At 34.1% G+C, this 23,484-nt stretch overlaps 2 protein-coding genes across 3 annotated transcripts; both read right to left on the reverse strand.

Moving 5' to 3' along the window:
* Positions 1-298: 298 nt before the first annotated feature.
* Positions 299-4,867, reverse strand: LOC133668098 (uncharacterized). The gene is made up of 7 exons (XM_062087844.1): positions 3,748-4,867; positions 3,529-3,596; positions 3,112-3,342; positions 2,942-2,993; positions 1,528-1,796; positions 867-1,400; positions 299-772 (listed from the first exon to the last, which is right to left on the reverse strand). Exons 1-7 carry the CDS (start codon positions 4,865-4,867, stop codon positions 299-301), a joined length of 2,748 nt encoding a protein of 915 aa, XP_061943828.1.
* Positions 4,868-9,042: 4,175 nt separating this feature from the next.
* LOC133668064 (uncharacterized) lies at positions 9,043-22,531 on the reverse strand. Of its 2 annotated transcripts, none has more exons than XM_062087808.1 (17): positions 22,265-22,531; positions 21,894-22,025; positions 21,524-21,661; positions 19,412-19,462; positions 18,846-18,935; positions 18,616-18,762; positions 18,320-18,430; positions 18,018-18,083; positions 16,493-17,233; positions 14,813-14,980; positions 12,836-12,995; positions 12,596-12,741; positions 11,355-11,633; positions 11,126-11,260; positions 10,869-11,047; positions 10,055-10,162; positions 9,043-9,329 (listed from the first exon to the last, which is right to left on the reverse strand). In XM_062087808.1, the coding sequence occupies exons 1-16, from the start codon at positions 22,355-22,357 to the stop codon at positions 10,096-10,098; spliced, it is 2,703 nt and encodes a 900-aa protein (XP_061943792.1). In that variant the 5' UTR covers positions 22,358-22,531; the 3' UTR covers positions 9,043-9,329; positions 10,055-10,095. The 2 variants fall into 2 exon arrangements, with proteins under 2 accessions (XP_061943792.1, XP_061943791.1); XM_062087807.1 differs by having other exon boundaries at positions 11,355-11,639.
* Between the last annotated feature and the right edge of the window lie 953 nt (positions 22,532-23,484).

Here is a 23,484-nt window from a genome sequence, read left to right on the forward strand (position 1 = left end):
ACAACCGACTCATGGAAGAGATGAATAAATTTTCTACCTGTATTGAATTTGTTTCTCTCACACTACTTGCGTTACTTTTACAAAAGGGAGTGATATATATTGTATATTCTATTCTGTTAATATCGTATAACTGACTATGAAAAGAAAAGAAAAAAGAGAGTGTTATCCAGCTCATGCTAAAAGCCAAAAAATACTAGTAACAGAAAAGGAGAATACAATAAAGCGTGTTATCTATCATCTTGTGCTTGTGATGGGAGAGCTGGATGACTAGTCGTCGTGTCTCCATTGGTAGGAATATTTATGTCCCGTAATACCCCCCACAAGATGGAGAATATAGGTTGACAATTCCCAGCTTGAGTAAGTGAGAGCGCAGAAGGGAAGAGGGAAGTGCCTTTGTAAGAAGGTCAGCTCGTTGAAGGTGAGTAGGGACATGCATTGTGACAATGGATCCTTCCAAAATTTTGTCTCTGTTGAGATGACAATCCAGCTTAATGTGCTTCGTACGTTCATGGAAAACTGGGTTTGAGACAATGTGGATTGCAGCTTGATTATCACAGTAAAGAGTGGCTGCCTGAGAGTGTTCGATATGCAGATCAGAAAGTAGAAAACAAAGCCAAGTGAGCTCAGAGACTGTGGCAGCCATGGTACGGTATTCTGCCTCTGCAGAAGACCGAGATACTATGCTCTGTTTCTTTGATTTCCAGGAAATGAGAGACTGGCCAAGTAGAACACAATATCCTGTTACTGACCGACGAGTATCAGGGCATGAAGCCTAATCAGAATCACAATAAGCAATTTAACTCTAAGTTCGAAGAAGCGGACAACAATAAGCCTTGTCCAGGTGCAGATTTGATGTACCTCAGAACTTTGTGAGTAGTTGTCAAGTGAGTTTTGGAAGGTTTATCCATAAACTGACTCAGAATTTGGATTGGGTAACTAATGTCAGGCCTGGTGATGGTGAGATAAAGCAATCTGCCAATGAGTCTTCTATATATAGAGGGATCATCCAAATAGTCACCTTCATCTTTGCATAGCCTGGAATTTTGTTCCATAGAAATCTTGACTGGCTTACAACCCAAGATCCCTGAATCAGCTAGAATATCAAGAGCATACTTTTGTTGGCAGATGTGTATTCCTGTAGGTGATCTTGCCACTTCGATTCCAAGAAAAAATCTCAAAGCACCTAAGTCCTTGATCTTAAACCTATCATGCAAACAATCCTTGACTATAGTGATGTTGTCCATGGAGCTACTGGCAAGGATTATGTCATCGACATAAACAAGAAGGGCAGTGAAAGAAGTGCTAGTGGACATGGTGAATAGGCTGTAATCAGCCTTTGACTGAGAGAAACCAAAATCCAACAAGCACGAGGTGAGTTTTGCATTCCATTGTCTACTAGCCTGCTTCAAACCATATAAGCTTTTGAGGAGCTTGCACACCTGTCCAGCTGTTCCCTTACTGTACCCAGGTGGTTTTCTCATGTAAATATCTTCTTCTAAGTCACTATGTAGGAAAGCATTATTTTACATCGAATTGATGCAAATGCCAACCACGAACAGCAGCAACTGATAAAAGACATCGCACAGTCACCGTCTTGGCTACGGGAGAGAAAGTCTCATGATAATCGATGCCTTCTTGTTGAGTACACCCCTTAGCAACCAATCTGGCCTTCAATCTCTCTATACTGCCATCTGAATTCCTCTTTATTTTGTAGACATATTTACAGTCCACGGTGTCTTTCCCAGGAGGTAGATCAGTGAGAATCCAAGTCTGATTCTCTTCCAAAGCTTGCAATTCTGCATCCATTGCCTTACACCAACCTAGATCCTTAACTGTTGCAGAATAGGAGGTTGGCTCGACCATGATAGAAAGTTGAGAAGAAAAAGCTTGAAACTTGGGTGAAAAACAATCATATGAAAGGTAATTGGATAAAGGAAAAGAACAGTTTATAGGAGGGAATGATACATGTGCCGTGGATTGAAAATCTGAAGTGAGTGCAGCTTGTTGACAGTGAAAATCCTGCTAGTATTTAGGGGCAGTCCTGTTTCTAGTGGATTTTCGAAGTGCAATATGAGGGGAAGATGAGGGAGTATCATGTGCAATAGGACTAGAAGAGACATGGGAGTTTTCAAGCTCAAAATCCTTAGGTATGGAAGCAGGATTACTATAAAAAGATAGAGTGTTTGGTGAAGTAGGGGTGATGTCTTCATCTTGTGGAAAACAATGAGAGTCAGATGAGTGATCTGAACAAGGAATGTTCTGCAGTCCTAGTGTGGAGTTGGAAGTGGAATGGTCTGCAGTGCTGTCAGAGGGTGACTTGAAAGGAAAAATAGTTTCATGAAAAAGGACATCCCTAGAAAGAAAAATGGTCCTACTATTTAAATCCATCAGCTTATATCCCTTGAATCCAAAGGGGTAACCCAGAAAAATACACTTTCTACCTCTGGGATCAAATTTTTTTCTCCCATGTGAAATGGTTGTGGCAAAACAAAGACACCCAAAAATTTTCAAATGAGAATAATTTGGTTTATTATTAAAAAGAACTTCATAGAGGGTTCGATTGGCAAGTATAGGGGTAGGTGTTCTATTTATAAGGTAGACCGCAGTCAAGATACAATTATTCCAAAATGAGAGGGGAAGGTTAGATTGGAAAAACAGTGCATGAGCTACATTTAATAAGTGTTGGTGTTTTCTCTCAACTATCCCATTTTGTTGGGGTGTCTCAACACAAGTTCGTTGGTGAATAATCTCCTTTTCATTGTAAAAGTCAGTCATCTTGAACTCAACACCATTATCACTACGTATGTTCTTGATTTTACAGTTGAACTGTGTTTCTACAAGGTGGTAGAAGGATTTAATGCATTTTCTTGTTTCAGATTTGGTTTGAAGTAAATAGACCCAAGTTGTTCTAGACAAATCATCTACTAAGGTAAAAAAATACCTTGAACCATCATAAGCATTAGTGGAACATGGCCCCCAAATATCACAGTGTACTAATTCAAAAATAGTGGAAGATTTATGTGTACTAATAGGAAAAGGGAGTCTATGTTGTTTGGCAAGGGGACAAATGCAACAAGGAGAAGTTTTATTTATGAGCAAGTAGTTTCTTACAGCAGGATCATCTATCAATTTCATTCGTGAATCAGAAATATGACCAAGGCGACAATACCAAAGATCAATCACATTTATACTACTTTGAACAGAAATAGCAACTGAAGGGAAATTTGGAGACAAACATGATAGAAGGTCGGCCAATGATGAAAGAGAAACTACTCTAGGAAGAAGGTGATACAAGCCACTTCTCACTTCAGCAATTCCAATCGTGGTCCAGGTGGAAAGGTCCTGTATAAAACATGTATTATTTATAAAAACCATACCACAATTCAGATTTTCAATAAGTCTTTTAACAGAGATCAAATTAAAAGAAAAGGAAGGAGTGCATAAAACATCATCAAGGGCAATCTTATCAGTAAGTTGAATGCTGCCTAGATGTGTTGCTGATACAAAAGTTTTATTAGGCAAACTTACCCTATAGGATACCTCTGCAATATTAGAAGTGAAAAAGGAAGGGCTACACATCATATGGTCTGTAGCCCCTGAATCAATAATCCAGGAAATATTATTTGACTTTACAAAATCAGCAGGAATATCATTACAAAGCATAATTTTACCAGACATCTTTGAAGGTGTGATACTGGTTTTTGAATTGGGTGGAGTTTGACTTGCTGGGAGCTGTAGTTAAAGGACCTTTGGGCTGAATAAGGCTCATGAGATAAAGATATTGCTCTTTGGTGAAAACCATTTTCTCCTCACTCACCTTCTCCTGATAAGGACTTGTCAACAAAACAACTTGATTAGCAAAAGAACCTGTAACTTTTCCTTTGTAAAGCTTGTGACCCGGGGGATACCCATGAAGCTTGTAACATTTCTCAACCATGTGACCACTCATATTGCAGTGAGAACATACTGGAGGCTCAGCATTTCCAGCCTTATAGCAATTTTCGAGTGTATGACCTTGTGTGTGACAATGTGGACAGTAAAGCCTTTTTTTCCTCTGGTTTGTGAAATTTCTCTTAGTTGTGTTAAAAGGGGCATGGAAAAACTTACTGGCCAATGCCATAGACTCACAAGAAGGAGTGTTGTTAGCGAGTTGGTGGTGCTGCTCTTGTTGTTGGATCATTGAGAACACCTTGTTAATGCTGGGAAGGGGCTCTATTAGCATGATTTGATCTCTAGCATTAGTATATTGATCGTTCAAACCCATAAGAAACTGTATAGCATAATCTCTCTGATACCTCTCATTCAACATTTTCAACTGGCCGCATGTGCATAATGGCATTGGATTATAAATAATCATTTCATCCCAAAGAGTTTTAAGATTACCAAAATAAGTACTCACAGAGTCCCTGTCCTGTTGAAGAACAACCAAATCTCTTCTAAGTTGGAAGATGCGAGGACCATTTTGTTGGGTGAAACGATCCTTAAGCTCTGTCCACACCATTTGAGCATCATCCACGAAAGCCAGAGTATGTTTGATATCAATACTGACTGCATTTTGTATCCAAGAAACCACCATGTCATTGCACCTTTCCCACATTTCAAACAGAGGATCCTCCTCACTTGCCGGCCTAGCAATGATTCCAGAAATGAAGCCAAACTTGTTCTTCGCCCTAAGTGCTCGACACATTGCTCGTGACCAGGTGACATAATTTTCAGTGGTGAGCAGTTTAGTGACAAGAATCAAAGCTGTGTGGTCCCCATTTTCCATACGATATGGATTATTTGGATCTGTGAAGTTGAAATAGGGAGAAACTGGTTTGGGACTTTGGGTGTTTGCAGATTGTGAAATTGGGAATTGTTCTTCCATGGTTTGATTGGAGAAAGAAAATAATTAACCGTGCTCTGATACCATGTAAGAATTATCAAAACCTGGAAAAGAAGAACAACCGACTCATAGAAGAGATGAATAAATTTTCTACCTGTATTGAATTTGTTTCTCCCACACTACTTGCGTTACTTTTACAGAAGGGAGTGATATATATATTGTATATTATGTTCTGTTAGTATCGTATAACTGACTATGAAAAGAAAAGGAAAAAGAGAGTGTTATCCAGCTCATGCTAAAAGCCAAAAAATGCTAGTAACAGAAAAGGAGAATACAATAAAACGTGTTATCTATCATCTTGTGCTTGTGATGGGAGAGCTGGATGACTAGTCGTCGTGTCTCCATTGGTAGGAATATTTATGTCCCGTAATAGTAAGCTTATGTGATAGGCACCGCAATCTCCTTGTTTGTTTTTGCGTTTTAAAAGTGTTTTTAAAAAAATTAATTTTTTTTATTTTTTTTTGTTTCAAATTAATATTTTTTTTGGTGGTTTTAGATCATTTTGATACACTGATGTAAAAAATAATTTTTAAAAAATAAAAAAAATATTATTTTGATACATTTCTGATTAAAAAACAACCGTAATCGCACTTCTACACTTCAAGATAATATGCAATAAGGTGTTAGAAGAGAAGGTGGGGGTTAGAAAAAGAGAAGGAAAGAGGCAGTGGAGGTTTTGTTAAAAATAGGGTTTGTGTTGTTAATGGTATTTTCATAATATTGTTTTTAATACCAATTCTAAGGGAATTACGGTAGTAAATTAGAGGGTGTTCCTTTGATTTGCTTTTCATCATTTTTTAGCGATTGGATTTCAGATGAGATTCAAATCAATATTTTTAAAGAATTCCAAATTAAAAAAATTAATTTAACATTTAAAATTTAATTTAATTTCAAAGATTTCAAACAGTATATTAATGTTCCAGCAGCCCAAATGTGGAAGATGATAATCTTCAAAAAAAAAACAAAAAAATCATCATGCCTGTTTAGGTAATCTATAGCAAAGTTATTAAACTCTTTATAAAGTTATTAAACTCTTTTCGGTTCATAACAAAGTCCGAAGCTTGAAACTTGAATTATGAGTTGGGTAGTTTATCTTTAAAAAATTAGATAAATTATATCAGGTTTTAACCAGATCAATCAAATAAAAAGTTGATATGTCAAATCATACCGGGTTGATTTTCACCCGACTTAACTTAAAAACTGACCTGAACCACAAGCCGGGTTAGGGAATTATTGGATTAACATGCAAAACTGGGCTGAATTTAACAACACTGCTCTACAGTGATGGGCTGGATGGAGGAAGAGATTTGGAAGCAATATAAGGTTGTTTTGATTCCTTATAATCAGTGTAGCCAAGAATACGCGAGGATTGTTGCCATACAAGATAGCTTTTAAAGCACCTTTATTTTTATTTTGATAGCGTTATTCATTAATATTTTTTATTTAAAAATATATTAAAATAATATTTTTTTTATTTTTTAAAATTATTTTTAATATGAAAATACTAAAAAATAATTTAATTTTTTTTAAAAAAAAAAATCTTTAAAACACAAAAAAGTGAAGTCCATTTAGCAGTGCACCAAAGAACCAAAAAGAAATTGAATCCTTGGAAAAATGCACCAAAATTGAAATCTTACAGGCTACCGATTTAGCACATCGCTAGCTCCAAGGAGGACAGGCTTCCATCAGAAAGACGATGCTGGGGATGCTGATTTAACCCTACCTTCTTCTTCTTCATCAGCACACTGTCTGTATCATTTTGGTGATTTGCAAATTCATGTAACTCTCCTCACTATACACCCAATGGCTCAGCTTTTGATCGGTTCTTGAAACTGATCGTTGTCATATCCTTGTTCTAAAAAGCAGACTCAGACGACAAACATCGGATCTAATAACATTTACATGAACCTGTGCAGACAGAGATGGCAAATACGATCAGTAGCAATCAAGTAAGCTCAAAATGCTTACAAAATTAAAACAGTTTGCAATCAATTGTTTTACAATGTCGATTTACTGAAACAGCTTGGCAAGCTATATATCTTGCAGAAGGGCAACATCATTTGACAGGTTGATGACTGGGACCTGGAGTTTGATTGCAGTGAGCAGCATCTTCAAAAAAGAAAAAAAAACCTGAAATTATAACTTATTGGAAAGCTTGATATGTGTACGAAGTAGGTTTCAACTCCATTTTATATGTCTAATTATAGGTACAAATGAACTTGGATTTCTATCCATAATACTTTATTGAAAAGCTTGGTATATATACTTTAATTTTTATTCAGTCCACGTTGATTTTTTGAAATTATAATTTAATGAAAAATCTATCATAAGAAGCAAGGTTCATAACATAAAATACATAAATTCTTATCTGTTAATAATTAATTCATAAAGTCTTTTAGGCATGTTAAACTCATAAAAATAACTTTTAATAAGCTCAAAATATATTAAAAAACATAGTATAAAAAGAATAAAAATATATGTATATTTTGCACTTATTAATTACAAACCGTGTTTAATATTGTGATAGCTTTTGCTTTTTATCTAATTTTAAAGAAAAGATTATTTAATTAGTTAAATAACTTCTGTTTGTTGCATTGAACCTCATATATAATTGTATTTCAAACCTTGATTTTATAGAAGCTAAAATAACTTATTTTTCATTCATGGAGACCTGTTTTTTATTTATTTTGCATGAAAAAACAATTATTCTTACTATAATTTTCACCAAATATATATATTTTTTTATTAAAAAATCTATTTTTTTAAAAGCGCAACTAATTTTTTCTATATAAAAAAACTTACTTTTAGTCTACCTCGATTTTCCTTTAATTTTGCTCTGTGGTAAGGATTGAATCCTACTTCTTTTTTCCTTGATTTATGAAATTTATTCTTTAAAAAAAAATGAATGGCAAGAGAATGTTTGGATTGTAAAATTATTTTCTTAGATAGTGAGTTCCAATTTTTACTTTTTTTTTTTTTCTCTTTTGTTACACAATGGGTTCTTCTTCTTTTTTGTTTTGTTTTTTTTTTAATGCATCAATGGACACCTTATCAAAGCACCTTTAGATGTCGGGCAAATGAAGCCTTGATCATAGGCATATATCCTCCATCGAAGTAGAACTAAAGTCTTCCACGTTCTTGTGTAGGACTTTTTATCTATGATCATGTATAGTGTCCTTTTCCAAGTCAAAGATCATGAGGCTGTTTAAAATTTTAAAAACCCTTTTTTAAGAAAAAAAATAAATTCTGGAAAAGAAAAACTAGAAATTTCTGTTTAAATGCAATATTTCTCTATCCAAAAAACTAGAAAACTAGTTTTTCTAAATTTATATTGATTTTTTATGCAACATAATTATAATCTTGATGTAATTTTTTTTTTGTTTCATGGAAAAATTCTTTTTTTTTTTTGTTTTCAACAAATGAATATGTTTTCTAATTTTTTATCGGAAAAGAAAAAATAAAAAAAAGGAAAGGAAAAAAGAAAATAATTTTCTGTTATTGAATACATTCAAATGCAATATTTCTTTATTTAGAAAACTAAAAAAACTAGTTTTTTAATGTTGTAAATTTATACTGAGTTTGAGAAGACAAAGTATATTTTTTAATTCTTTTATAGACAAGAATTTTTTAACAATGCAAAAATTTAAAATTATTATATATATATATATATTTTGATCTTCTATTCCGGGGTTTTGTATTGTGGGTGTGTGTATATATATATATTAATTTGATATATATGATTTTAATTTAAATCTAAAGATAAATTAATAAAAATAGATTCCATTAATTTGAAATTAACAAGAATAATTAGTAAATATATCTTTGATCAAGTTTCTTAATTTGTTGCGGTTATTAGTTCCAAAACAATTTAGTACTTGAAAGATGATACATGTCTACGTAATAACTTTTTTTCCCCTATCAAGTCTTCTAGTCAATGTAAATAAATAAATAAATAAAGGAATTGATGAGGAAGAAGATTTTGAAGACAAAGCAGAATCAAGAAGCAAATGGATTAAAAATAGTCAACTAAAATTCTGATAGCAACATGAAGTGACATCTTCTTCCTATAAAAAATATTTTTCTATACAATATTATGAGCAGCGAGGATTTGTGCAATCTGAGTATGAGCTAATAAGAAATGAATAGAAAAAAGAAAATACCAATAATGATAGGCTCAATTTCATAAATTTCTCCAAATACATTCTTATAATATACATTGAAAAGATAAAAAAAAAAAATTGAAAAAGAAGGGAGGCTAGGTTTTGGTTTAATATGCTTCAGAAGCAAAGATCATGCCTCCTTGAACTTCAATTACAAATTCCTGAAAAATGAAAAACATGGAAACCAATAACCAGTGTACCTCAGAAAACGGAGCACAACCCGAAGTCGGAGTTCTTGTTGAAGCCAAACTCAATTGTATTAACTAGTAGCTACCAGCGATCATCTGCAAGGAGAAAGGCCAAACATTTTACAAACTCAACAATGTCAAAAGCTAACAAAAGTAGCAATTTCATAGAAGGTATACAAAGTAAGTGTAAGAGAGCATAAAACAGGTGCAACTGCTATATTTTACACGAGAAACACAGCATGAGGGAAATGCTTTGCTATTTACTAGGCTGGATCGATCAGCCAAAAAAGAGCAACCATGTAGTGCCATAAATTTACTCTCGAAGGTGACACAACACATTTGCTACATATGGCTCTTAAAGGAGCCCAAATGCCAGAACTGCAAGAGGTCTACATCTAAGGAGAAATTTTAAACATGGAGACTGATTGTTGGCATAGAAATGAAACAGTTCGATTATTTGGTTTTACCAATTACAATATTCAGCTGAAATAAATTCAATAACCACATTGAATTTTGATCAGTATGGAAAATCGCTACTGATCCGCGAATCTGGGGAACCCTCTGCAGGATTCGGTATCAACATGGTTTTATATGGATGAAAATCCAAATAAACTATAACTTCATCCACATAAACTATAACTTCATCCACATAAATTATAACGGAAGGGGAACGAACACAAGCTTTAAGTATCTGTCCTCACCTGCACACACACACACACACACACACAACAATATTCCAATAGTCTTGAACTCTTAAAAGACTAAAAAACCACATTACATACAACAGTGTTCATAACGAGTAAAATCAGTGTAGCACAAACCGGGAGTTAAATGGCAATATTTTTCTAGTACTGCTCATTTTCTAGACAATGAGTTCATCTTCAAGATAGTTATACTGAAAAGTGAACTCTGTCTTGATTCTTTGGCACCTGCACATACAAAAAACGGAGATCATAAAAACCACAAGAACAGTCAAATTAGGTTGACATGAACCCAATTTTTGATGAAGATGAGATGCATGTATAGAAGGGATATGACAGATCGGACTAGATTGAAAATCAAATGGATAACAAATTCTTAGCTACATTGCCCTATTGAGGATTTAGAAAAGAACATGAAATAATTTCACATAAATTTGTATGCAAGTATTAAAATCACTGTAATATATAAGGGCAAATAATATAGAAAAAGTTTATATGCCAAGGTAGAAGCACGTTTGGGCAACATTTCACCCATGTTGCCCACAACCCAATGAACCCCTACTCTAAAAATCTTATATGAAGAAGCAAATTCTTTTTCATCCTCTTATATAATGAAATGCTTCTGTCTCATCCTCACCTCTTGACAATGAAACAACTCATACTTACACACAAACAATATAATTTGACCACACATACAGTACAAGAGTAAGGCTATACAGAGAAATTGTACCGAAAAATCTTTCTAACACAAAACATTCAATGTAATGATTTTATAAGTAACTTACATGGCAGTAAATCACTTATACAATATCATGTCACTCATCACATCAGTTAATAAGATTTTTATGTATGATTTTCTGTTTGTAAAGAGTTTTCCCACAAAGTTCCACAATAAGGGCAACTACGCGGATAGTTAAAAACAAAATCAGCATACCATCCTTGTTTGTCCTCATTGCCAACATGGAAATCAAAATACACATACGTCCCCTGTTCATACTCATCAGTAGTAACTTTTGGCTCCTCATGCCGTTGAAACCAGGTGTTGTATTTTCTGTGGTATCTCCAAGATTGCTTCTTCAGTTCTTTTGCAGCCAGATATTGCTGATATGTATTCTGCACACAATGATTGGCTTAACATATGACAGAAACCAAAACTACATAATAATGCAACAACAGAGGATGTCACATCACCTGTTGATAGTAAAAAGCAAAGAACAAGGTGTCAGTGCCAACACTATCCATGCTTAACCGTTCCCAGAATGCAGGATTACTTGCCATTGGTGCCTGAACTTGAGGATAGCTAGGGGGTGTTGCTGCAGGGTGCCTCTGTCCAGACAAACAAGAGACAAATTACTCCATAAACAAGATTTGCCCATAATTTGAAAGGTGCAATAATATGAATATGATTGCACATCCATACCGGAATATAGCTCCTAGCTCGTTCTGAGTCTTTCGGTTGAGGAAGCTTGTGATAGGCAGCATCAAGCATCTCAAAATTGTACGACTGATTATGCATTGCCCCAGCATTTATAGCAGAACCATTGATATTATCACCAATGGCACCAAGGTCGGAGACGCTTCTCCGGCCAATAACACCTAGGCTGCTAGATGGTTGACTGGATTGTAGGGGTTGCCCTGGAGAGAGATCTATATCTCTTGGCACTTGTACAGACTCTGTCAAGGAACCAGATGCTCCAGCCTGCAGCTAAGACATTTAAAACCAACTTTAATCACACTAACTTCAACATCAAGTTGCACAAACTACCGAACTGTCAACCACAATAAAGTGCTTACAAGGAAATTAATGGAAGAGAATTTCAAAAGGAAAATGCAATGGCCTCATGAAAGAGACCTGGCCCAGCACATTGTGACTTTAGTGAGGCAGATCCACGATAAACGTAGAATCCACACGTTAATTCACAAAAGCTGAATCTGGGACAAGTCATCTCAACATATGAGCCCCTTTACTGGAAAAAGGTATAGAAAGAGCAAAACTTTGAATGGAATAAACACAGCCAGCAAAATTAAAAGTTACAAATAAGCCTTCTGTGTGTATGTGTGCATGCATGTGCGTGAGAAAGAGAATCTCAGTTTGCAAGATAAAATAAACTTGTCACTAAAATCATTTCCCATGTTAGTGAATCACACAAATAAAAAATAAAAGGTGTGCTAGTTAAGAAATTATGATAACAGCTTGCTAATTGCAACCAAGCCTATTTATTGGGGAGCCTGCCCAATCATTGTTTCACAGAGAATCCCTCCCATCCCTGTCCCCACTCTAAAATAAAGTTTGGCGACGACATGCTGAGGATACACTATCAAAATACAGGGGCTTTCAAAGCTTCACAGGCTGAATCATTCTTTCACTGTGCTGATAACAATGATGCCACTGTTTTTTCTTTGTGCTTTGTAAATGCTAGATATCAAATTCAAATATAACCAACCATAATAATAGATAACATCAGGAAGGGTCCTGTGGGGAAGGTGGTGCTGCAACAGCCCCAAACTTGAAATTATATCTAGGTTAAAAATTCATTCCAACACTTCCAACCAAGGAAATTTAAAATCTATCCTTGATAGAGCAGGATGGTTCGATGCATGTGGAATACTTAAAACACACACACACACACAGCAGGCAAGATGAGGAATTATTCTACATACAGAAGTATCCATTGCATATGAAGCTGTGAGTTCGTCCTCATTCACAAGACTTTTGCCAAGCCCAGATGTAGGGGCAGATTCAGTGGTTGAATCCTCAGGTAAATTCTGCTTTAGCTGCTGCTCCTCAACTGACGGATGGCCAACCTCTGCACCATTTACTCGTGTCATTAATGTAAGCCAGTTTTATGAAAGCATTTGCAAATTCCAATCATGACAAGTTAATTGGAGAATGAAGAATACCTGCATCTTTCGCACCGCTAGACATCACAACTTGCTGACTAGCCTGCTGATGGATGGAATTAGGCTGCTGTAAGGCAGCAGATGTAACAGTATTGAAACCTGCTGCCTGAACTCCAATTCCCAAATTACCTTGAGAGATGGATGAACTTTGAGAATTAAACTGCAAATGTAATCAGATGGCATGCCCAAAAAGTAACAAGGTGTCAAACTAAGTCTTTATTCATGGAAGCTGGAAATGCAGAAGAAATAGGATCATGAACAGAATGCAAAACAATAAAAAACTTCTGTGAAGAAAAAATAAGCAATTAACTATGGTGATTACAGCCATGATCAAAACAATATTTCAAGCAAATGTATAGCTTATACTACACCTCTAGTTATATTGAAATTAAAGAATCTAAATAAATTCAAAGCCAAAAGACACACATAAAACCTTGTTATCAAGTAACCAGATAGAGAAAGAAAAGAGTGATACTACAAGCAAAATGGATATTTCTCCTGTGAAGGTCAATGGACATGCCAAGTATTCAAGCAACAAATGTGTGGAAATGGTATCAGCTGCTATAAAAAAAGGTTGGTATTAGTTAAATACGATTGCTAATAACTTTCTTCCAACAATTCTATAAGACACTTAGCATGAATGAAATCAGCATGCAAGTCCACAAAATAGCAAGACTTCCAATTCACAACTAAGCTAACTTTACTTCAAACATGATATTAAAATAATGAAACCACCTTAAGTGGCATTTAATTATAGTCTCTGGATAGAAGAGACGGAGATAGCTAGGACAAAAGGGACAAGACACAACAGGAGACAAAGAGATAAAGTTGTGTTTGGTAGTGGTGTACAAGACATAATAAATATCTATGTATTCTGTTTGGTTGATGAGAGATGAGACAAAACAAAATGTTGAAAAGTCTGTTTTACATTTGATATGCATTGCCATCAAACTTGCAATGTTTGAAATAATAAATAGACATTATCATTTTCACTTTAGTTTCTAACTAAAAATGAAAATTTCTCCATCCATCAAAATCATGTTATAAAAAAATTGTAATAATCATAAAAAAGATAATTCTTTGTTCAAAAGATAATATAATTAAATTATGATAGTTTCATTAAATCATTTTATCAAGTATTTTAATAATAAAATAAATCATTAAACAAATTATATGTCAATTAAAATATTGGCACCGACACAAATTTAAAATCTAACATAGTTGGAAATGCAAGATAATAATTTCATCACAAATGCACATTTTTTGTTATTATTCAACTCCCACCTCTTCATCATTAAATCTAATTTCTTTGAGAACACAATCGATTATAATCGATTTTCATTTCTCTACATTATGTATGTTTTAATTATTATATTAAATTTATAATAATGATATTCATCATAATACTAAGAAATTCATTAGATAAAAATTCTTCTTATACTTTTTAATATAAATCACTATTTGGTTAATTGATTTTACTCAATTATACATAAAAAAGTAATTTACTCTAATTCATTCATTTTTTAATTGTTAAATATTATTAGATTGTATAAAATAATTTGCTCCCTCTCTCTCTCTTGTTTATATTTCTCATATTTATTACGATTTTTGCTTTTCTATTTTCTAGTTTTCAGATCTAATGGTGAAAATTAAGTTAATTAAAATCAATGGTCCAAATCTGAATATTTTAATGGACATTTCTAGAAACTTTTTTATCTTGGTTCATGTCATTGCCACTGTCCCTCTTTTTAGGAACAAAAAATTAACTAAAAATTGTCCCTGGGACAGACAAAAACCTAATTTTGTCTCCGCCATCAGTAAACATGTTTTTGTCCCTCATATCCATGTCTCTTTTGCTTTAGAACAACAACCAAACATTACCTAAAAGATCTTTTACTTTTGTTTTTTTCCAAGCTGACTTGTTCAAAAAACAAAGGAAAGGATAGGGAATGAAGAATCTTAAAGAAGTAAAAGCACCTGCTGCAAAAGTGGGTTTTGTTGGGTGGGAAACTGCTTATGATTCCCACCGGCAAGAGGTGGCATGCCAAGAATGTTACTGTGACCTTGTTGCTGGACTTGCTGAAGACGCTGTAAGAATTTCTCTCTCTGATCAGGAGCTATTTCAGTTCTTGCACGAAATTGGCCCTACAGAAGAAATATTGTTACTTTAAAACAAAATGCCAACAAGTTTTGGCAATATTTCTTAATAAAAAAACCCATTAAGTGAACTTAAGGAACAATTAAATCAACATGTTCTGACATGGACAATTCACGTCAAGAAGCTAATTCTAAAACATTTGATGTACGCAATTGTTGTCAATTGCCTATCAAGTAAAACCACATGCAGCAAATATTAAAAAATGTAAGCGAGTTATCGAAATATTTCTCATTGAAGGTTTACTCGTCCAGCTTCCCTCACTCTTCCCCTCTAATTTTTCTCTTATTTCCAGTTCTTTACCTTTACCACCACCAGTTAGCATGGTATGAGGTTTCTTTTCACCCTCTTCTTTTCTAAAAAGAAAAACTCATCTCTTGGCTGTTTAGCAAAATAAAGCATATACAAAATGCATAAAAGTGCAGTCACCACTGAAACAAAATTATATAAGAGGGGGGTTTTATTGCATTTATTTTCTTCATATGATTAAGCATCTTATATATACAACTATTATATACTGGTCCATCACCAATACCCTCACTAGAAAGGACTAAAAAGCCACATTGTACGAAGAATTTCAGGTGAAGTGAATCTTATAGCATTTTCCATTGGATCGTTATCTTATCACGCGCATATTCTTTTAGTTGACTAGCCACATATTATATTAGTTGTAGCTTGCATGAATAAAAAATCACCCATTACAATACTATTAATGTTGGTGGTTATTAACATAGATGTTCAATTTAACATGAATTTAGACTATGATAGATATATAATCCAGTGATAATGTAAAAAGACATTCATCTTCCAAAGAGGATGGGTGGACAAAACATTTCCATCACTTGCTAAACCAAAACTTGTATCAAATATGCTTTGCAAATTGAAATTTTGAATTTTCAATAGCATTTCCAATATCCTTTTTTTGGGCCCATTAGTGAAACACGTCTTAATAAACACCTTGAGCCTCCATTACCCTTGGAGGGTGGCGACCACTCATTGCAACAAGGAGGCAACCAGAATCAAGACCAGATAACACCATTTAGCATTTTCGCTAATAGTTTAATTGTAGTCACATACTAAGGTGATATAATAAATGGATCTAGTATGCCAATCCATGTATGCTAAAAAATTGAAGTTGAATATTTTCAATCATGTTTCCAAAAGTCTCATTTTTTGGCCCACCCAATAAACACAGTTTAATTACAACTTGAGCCACAATTCGACTAGGAGGATGATGACCATCCCAGGTAAAAGCCATTGACATTAGAGCAAATGCTCCACAAAATAAAGTTTCTTGATGTTTGGTTATGGTGAAAGGGGGGAAGGTGGATGGGTAGTTCATGTCTGGGCTTCTCATTGACAAATGGGGCTTTATACGGTAAAAAATTTCAAAAACCAAGATATCCTCTAAAATAAAGAACACACAAACACACACTTGCATCCCTATGTTGTTACAAAAATCAACAAGGAAGACAAACAAAATGTTAAAACAAGGGGCATACCGGTTCATTCTGACTTTGAAAGGAACTTCCAGGTCTCCATTGCATGCCAGTGACCAAAGGAGAGAAAACTCTGCCACTCAGAGTAGCAGCATCACCAACATTACTAGAATCAACTGCACCAGTTCCATCACTTGCCTTGCTAGCATGAGGCAAGATCATTCTGTTACTTAGTGGAGAAGCCAAGGGCTGCACCATTCCACCACTCCCAAGTCTATCGTCAGTTCCCAAAACATTTCTCTTTGCAATGTCAGAAGCTGAAGGTACTGAACCAAGAGCTCCATTGCTAGGAATTACACCAGGACTGGGGGAGATACTAGATGAGGGCTGGGTAGAGAGGCCACCTCTACCAATGCCCCTTGCTAGTCCAGTATCAACAAGAGAAGGTGATGATGATCTATGGCTAGGGAAGCCTGCAATTTCTTCATCCTTTGCAGAATTGGCAGCATTGGTCAGGGTTACATGAGAAGGATTAGCAGGAGCAGCATTTTCCAAGACACCTCGAACAGAAGATGAACCAGAAAGAGTTGGAGAAACTGCTAACAGACTAGGCAATGTCTGAACCTGAACATTCACAGAAATAGGTGCATGGTTCCCAGTTGGTGTTGATGCAGCTGAAGAACCAACCATACCACTTTTGGCAGGAGTTCTAGCAACAATATCAGAATTACTATCTTGTGAAGCAGTATCATCGGCTTGCTCTTGACCAACAACACTCTGATGAGGTGGAGAAGAAACAGTTGCCTGGAAAGAAAATTATCATTCCGTAGGTGTAGCAACAATGTTAGGACAAAGCACATAGCTGAAAAGCATTTAAGGAATTAATAAGTGCAGATATTAGAAATGGTAAATTCCTGGTCTTTTTATGAATGCAAATACAATAAAAGTGGTCCACAACATGAGAAAAGGTTTGTTGTTAGCTCTTGAAGATACATGGTATATATAAACCCCACCCCAAAAAGAAATTATTAAAAAAAATACGAAGACAAAAACAATCACAAGTTATGTTGAAAGAAAAATAACTATTTAGCAATAACCCTTGGTAAATAACAACTTTGACCAAGCAAACTAATATAAAAACTTATTAAACCAAACAGAAATATAAACATCTAACTATATTATGTCAAATAAAAGAGTTAGAAGAGCCAAAAGGAAAAGTAATGTACATTACGTGCAACTTTCACATATCTTTCATCACTTCAAAATAAAATCGAAATCAAACATGTCATTTGAGGAAGCCCTAGCATCATAGGTCCTACTAAATCTTAAAGCAAGATATAGCAAAAAACTCCCTTGGCAACTAATCAAAGTCAAAATGCATCAACAATGTCCCGTGCAGGTCACTGAATCAGCAAGGTACAACTGAACCAAGTCTTGCAGCTTGCTACAACAAACAGGAGAACACAACCTCTCTAAAAAAAAAAGAGCTCTCAAGGAATGCTTAAATGACACCACTAATATATATAAGATCCGTCATGACTTTAAAAGCTAAATCAGAATAACAGTCCCAGATAGTGTGTAAACGTACAGGTGTTTGAGGAGCCTGAGGAGCCGTTATTGCCAAAGAAGTCTTTAAGACTTGAACAGGAGCACCCTGAAGAGAAAAAAAACGATAAATTTACAATAAAACTGACCAAAAGAAACACCACCACAAAAAAAAAGACAAAATATGTATTAACTAAACATTTTTCTTTAAAAGGCTGATATTATTTTTCCATCTCATTTTAGAAAGAAGAGAACAAGCACACCCACAGATACAAAAGACGACTGCATTCCCATCTCTAAATGGCAAAATAATTAGTAGTAAAGTCTGCAGCCAATAAATTTTACCTTCACAAGACCAGGAGGACCAATTATAACCAGGTCTTCAAGAGACTCCAAGTTGTCTAATGGTAACGAGTTGTACAGCTCATCAACATCACTAAAATCATCAAAATCCTCCTATAAAGAAGACAACAAGCAAATTGATAATTGAGGTGACATAAAACAAAGCATATGAACACACTATCCCATCAAGAATACTGGAATGAAATGAAAATATACAGGTTAACATGGGAAAATCCACTTAGACAACGCATGATGCCTCTTACAATAAGGGTGATAAAAACACACACATACACACAAACCTGATTACGTTCCACATAGTCATCCAGGAAGTCTTTAACATCATTAACCTGCTCAGGACTCAATTCATCATTGTCTAGTAGCCTCAAGATCAACTCTAATTTCTTTATATGAAGTTTGTGCCGTGTGATGGATGCCTCTAAATGTGTCTGCCAGACAAAAGGGATAAAATAAAAATTATAAAAGGAAGGATATATTGATTCTAAAAACCGCATTTCCTTTTCTGTCCTACCAGTCTGGGTGGCCTTGTCTTTCCTTTCTTGACAGTGAGCCCCTCAATCTCAGCTTCAAAGGCATCAATCTGAGATTCCAGTTCCCCAACCTACTCAAGGAAAAAGCTAGTTAAAACAACACTGATGAAATGAGAATTCATAAAGGAGCAAACTGACATAATACAGCAATTTTCAAACACAGTTGGCAAAAAAATGTTTTAGGACTAAATTAGGAATGTCTTGAAAGGAAAACAACTGATTTTTTCAGTTTTACTATTTTAAATGCTATTAGATCAATCTATAAGCCATCAAGCATTTATAACTTAGATAGTTCTTCCAAATCATTGAAATTTTTTTTCTGGGATAAGTATAAGGCTTTGGATATTAATTAGCACACAAAACCAACCAGTTGCAAATGCCCATGCAGTAGGACCAAAGAGGACAGGTCAATAAAAAGTCACAGTGAAAGATTTTACAATACCAGCACTACGAAACGAAATTTGAAAGGTCAGGACTGTATTATTTTACATACACTCTACGTCATTGTAGATAATAAGAAAGCAAATCAAACAGCTTACTCACATACCACATTATTCAACCAATCCCTTGTTTCTGATTTAGCTTTCTCCTTTGGATCCTACAAAAAAGATCAGCATACTAAGCAATTCTGATCGAAAAAGTTAAGCAATCGTGGAAAGAAGAAATATTTTACATTTTTAAAGCAGTTTTTTGAAGTTATAAACATTAAAAATATGGAATACAAACAAAACCCCAAAAGACAATTTTAAGAAATGAAACACACAACAACAACAACAACAACAACAACAACAACAACAAAGCCTTAAAACCAAAACAACAAACATGCTAAGAACTGAGATTTTCCCCAGCTGCTTCACTATTCATAGCTCCCCATCTTTTTTTTCATTTTTGTCCTTTTTTTCATTCCATCCTCGTACTGTTTTTTCATTTAATCTTTTGTGACCTAATTCAATGAGATAGAGTTTTAAATTATAGTAGAAAGACAAAATTAAAAGATTGAGGATCACAAGTGGACAATATCAAAGTTTTAAGAATTTTCATGTTGGTTTAAAAGTTCATTTTTCAATTCCTAGGTTTGAGAGAAAAGTGGTAAAGTCGTTAGAAAATACCAGAGGATAAAGAGTTGTTGGTTAGCCATATTACACAAACAAAAATAATCGATCATGGTGTCAATAAGTTCTATTTGACTAGAGGAGTACAATAGTGGTGGTTTTTTTTTCCTATAAACATGCCTGAAAAAGTAGACTGCGATCTGTTTATATATTTTTTTATTTGGTTGATTTTTGTTTTTCTAGTGATTTTGGGGTGCTTTGAGGTTGGTAAGTGTTCAATTGAGGTTTTCATGGTATTTTTAAGGTGTTTTCAACTAAAAACGACTTGAAAATGGGTTTATGAGGTCCAAAAACTTAGACCCTGTTTTTTCAATCACCAAATGCCCTACAACTGCAAGTGACCTCTCGCCCAGCTTAAAAAAAGGAAAAGAAAATAAAATAAAAAAGGAGCAAACAACTCCTGAGAAAAAAACAACACATGTGGGCCAAAGCTTCCATGCCTAGACGTGCTAGGGCTTTTTTCTTAAGGCTTAGCGCCTAGCCTTCTTTTTACTTTGATTATTTTTTGAAAAAATACTTAATTAATACCCTGCCTATTTTTTACTTTGCATTAACTGTTTATTTAAATTTCAATTAATACCCTTTCTCTGAATTTTCAAATTTTTTAATTCATCTTTTTTAAATATTATTTTTTTAAAAAAAATTATTTTATTTTTTAAAGGTTTTAAAGAGATTATTATAATTTATCTTTAATTTTTTTCCTTTATATTTGATGTAAATAATTTTTTTTTGCATGATGTATTTATAAAAATAAACATCATAGGTAAGAAAAAATAACCACTAAGAAAAAATAAGCGCACAAATTAAAAAAAAATTGGAGATAAATATTTGCATACTCACCTTTCTTTTGCTTTTAGGGGAAATATTAGCTTTCCATTTAAGTATTTAATTAGATTAACAACTCTTTCACAATTTATCGATTCACATATATTTTTTAATTTATTCCATTAAGCGTAAATAGCATCTTTGCGTTTTTTAATTAAAAAAAATTCATGATATAATAAAACACATGTAACATTAACACATTCTTCTATTATGTAAAAAATTAACTTGGAATTCTAAACACAGCATAGCACAGGTTTTAACACTAGTGACAACTAATTAGCATTCATCCAAAAAATTCAGAGAGCAAAAAATGAGAAAAGAAAAAACCATGCTGTCAATGATGCCCATTGATAGCTCAACAACTTTTAAATTGTGCTACTTCTGCAAGTCTGTAAGTGTAAGAAACTGAAGTGGGAAAAAAGACATATTTAAGCATATAACATACAATAAAAAGCACCAAATTTGTAAGCCAGGCAAGAGAGGTGAATAAGGAACCCTCTAACAGGCTTCACCGGATTGAAAAGGTACTAGCAGTCAAGGCACATGACATCATCATCATGCATAGGGATTACCTCACGGAGTAATGTGGTTCCATGTAATCACATCAACTGCTCCCAAGGAATCAATCTTATGGTTTATTCAGCCTCAAATTTACCACTCATTTGACTGATTTGATTCAGGATTAAGCATAAAATAAGGTAATATAAGTATGCAATGCTTACAGTTTTGGGTTGTTGGCCCAAACCTTCTTTGGAAAATGCTTTTGTCTTTGTTTCCTTCTCGCATATCTTAAATCTTTCCATTTCTTTCTCAATAGTCTTACGAGCATCCACCAGAGCCTGCTCGTACGATGCACTAACCTACAAAACGAGTCAAAAGGAAAGCAAGATCAACCTCAGCTTCAACAACACTGTCAATCATACATCATAAGGAAGAAGATGCCATCACATGTCACAGAAACAAATAACCATTTTATCATGGAAAATAACTGCATCGCTGGCTTAATATCCTCAAAACTATAGATAAGATTGCAACACAAAGCCTAAATGATTCAAACACAATAACCAGAAATAAAGAATGAAGAGGAATGACCTTCTTATCCTTGATCTCACTGGATTGAATCCATGTCTTGATTTGGTCCCTATATCTCTGCAGTTTCTTGATTTCCTTCTTCAAGTCTGCCTCAAACTTCTCCTTTTGATTCGCATTATCTGTATCATAAACCTGGAAACAAATGAAAAGAAAAGAAAATGAAATTCCGCCAACAATCACTTTCCTTCCTTTTCTCAGCAAACAAACACACCCGGAAAAAAACAAAACAAACTGAAAAATTAATTCTCAAATTGATTTCCACTTCTCGGCAACTAAAACACTAAGAAGGTAAAAAACAAAAAAAAATAAAAAATAAAAAAATTGTAAAAATAGATACAAAGGACGGAAGAGGAGGGTAGTTAGCTAGTGACCTTGTTCCAGATACTGTCAAAAACGTCAACGCCTTCTTGAACTTTCTTGAGAACGCGATCGATCTCGCCTTGTAGCTTGCGACTTGCTCCCATTCTACTGCAATCTGATCACTTTCGGGTCAGTTGCTGCTGTCTTTGCTTTTACTATCATTCAATTTTATTTCGAAATTGAGAAATATAGTATCTGTTCGCGTGCTTGATTTTTAGGGTTTTTTTTTTCTTTTTCCCTTCTGCTGTGCTGGGTTGAAATATGGAGGGGACTGGAAAATGGAGAGCTACGAGGAAGATGGATTTTAGCCATGGGCTGCGATTTCCTATTTCTTGGGCTGGGCTTTCTTGGATTGTTGTAGCCGGTATCATTACATATTACATTACATCATAATTACAATTCCATTTATAACTATTAACATTAACCAAAAAATAAAAAAAAACATGCATTTTTTCCTTTTTCACAGTTTGGTCTCTAAAGTTTGGAGGTTTTTCAACTTGATCACTTCACTTTATTGTTTTTCATCTGCATCCTTTAATATTGTGTTTGTTGTTTTATAAGCTCGAATTTATTTCTCTTCCTTAATTTGTATTTAAATATTGTGTTGTCATCTAGTTTTATAGAATACAATTTTAGTTTTTTTATGAAAATAAATTAAGAGATTGAGGACAAAAATTGACAAAAAAAATAATGTTATATTTGACCCCTAAAGTTTTACATTTTTTTTCATCCTTGTTATTTTAGATTATTACTTTTTAGTCATAAACTTCATTATTGTCGCGTTCTAATCCCTGGAAGTTTAGAAAGGAAAAAGAAAGTCACGAGAAAAAGTTTAAGGGAGAGAAAGTTCTTGAATAATTGGATTTCAGTTATCAATAACTTTGATTTCAGTGTTTATAAATTTAACTTTAAATGAAAAACTCGATAAAGGTAGTTTACATATTTAATAATGCCATTAAAAGTATATTAGTCATGTGAAAAAGTTTTTAGTTTTGCTTTTATTTTGAGTTTTTAGATGAATTAAAATGGTTTTTTGTTGTTAGATACGAGGATTTAGATGTTTATAAGATTTTTTTTTCCATATTTTTGGTGAAAAATGGTTAAATTTTATTTTTTAGGGTTCAAAATGGACTTTATTTTTTGTTGTTGTTGGAGACAAGTACGGTGGATGAGAACCTAAACCAAATGACAAAATCTATCATTTTAAAAAAGCAAGCAAATGATACGTTGC

Source organism: Populus nigra, chromosome 11 (genome assembly GCF_951802175.1).
Source record: "Populus nigra chromosome 11, ddPopNigr1.1, whole genome shotgun sequence".
In the NCBI taxonomy this organism is placed as follows: Eukaryota; Viridiplantae; Streptophyta; class Magnoliopsida; order Malpighiales; family Salicaceae; genus Populus; species Populus nigra.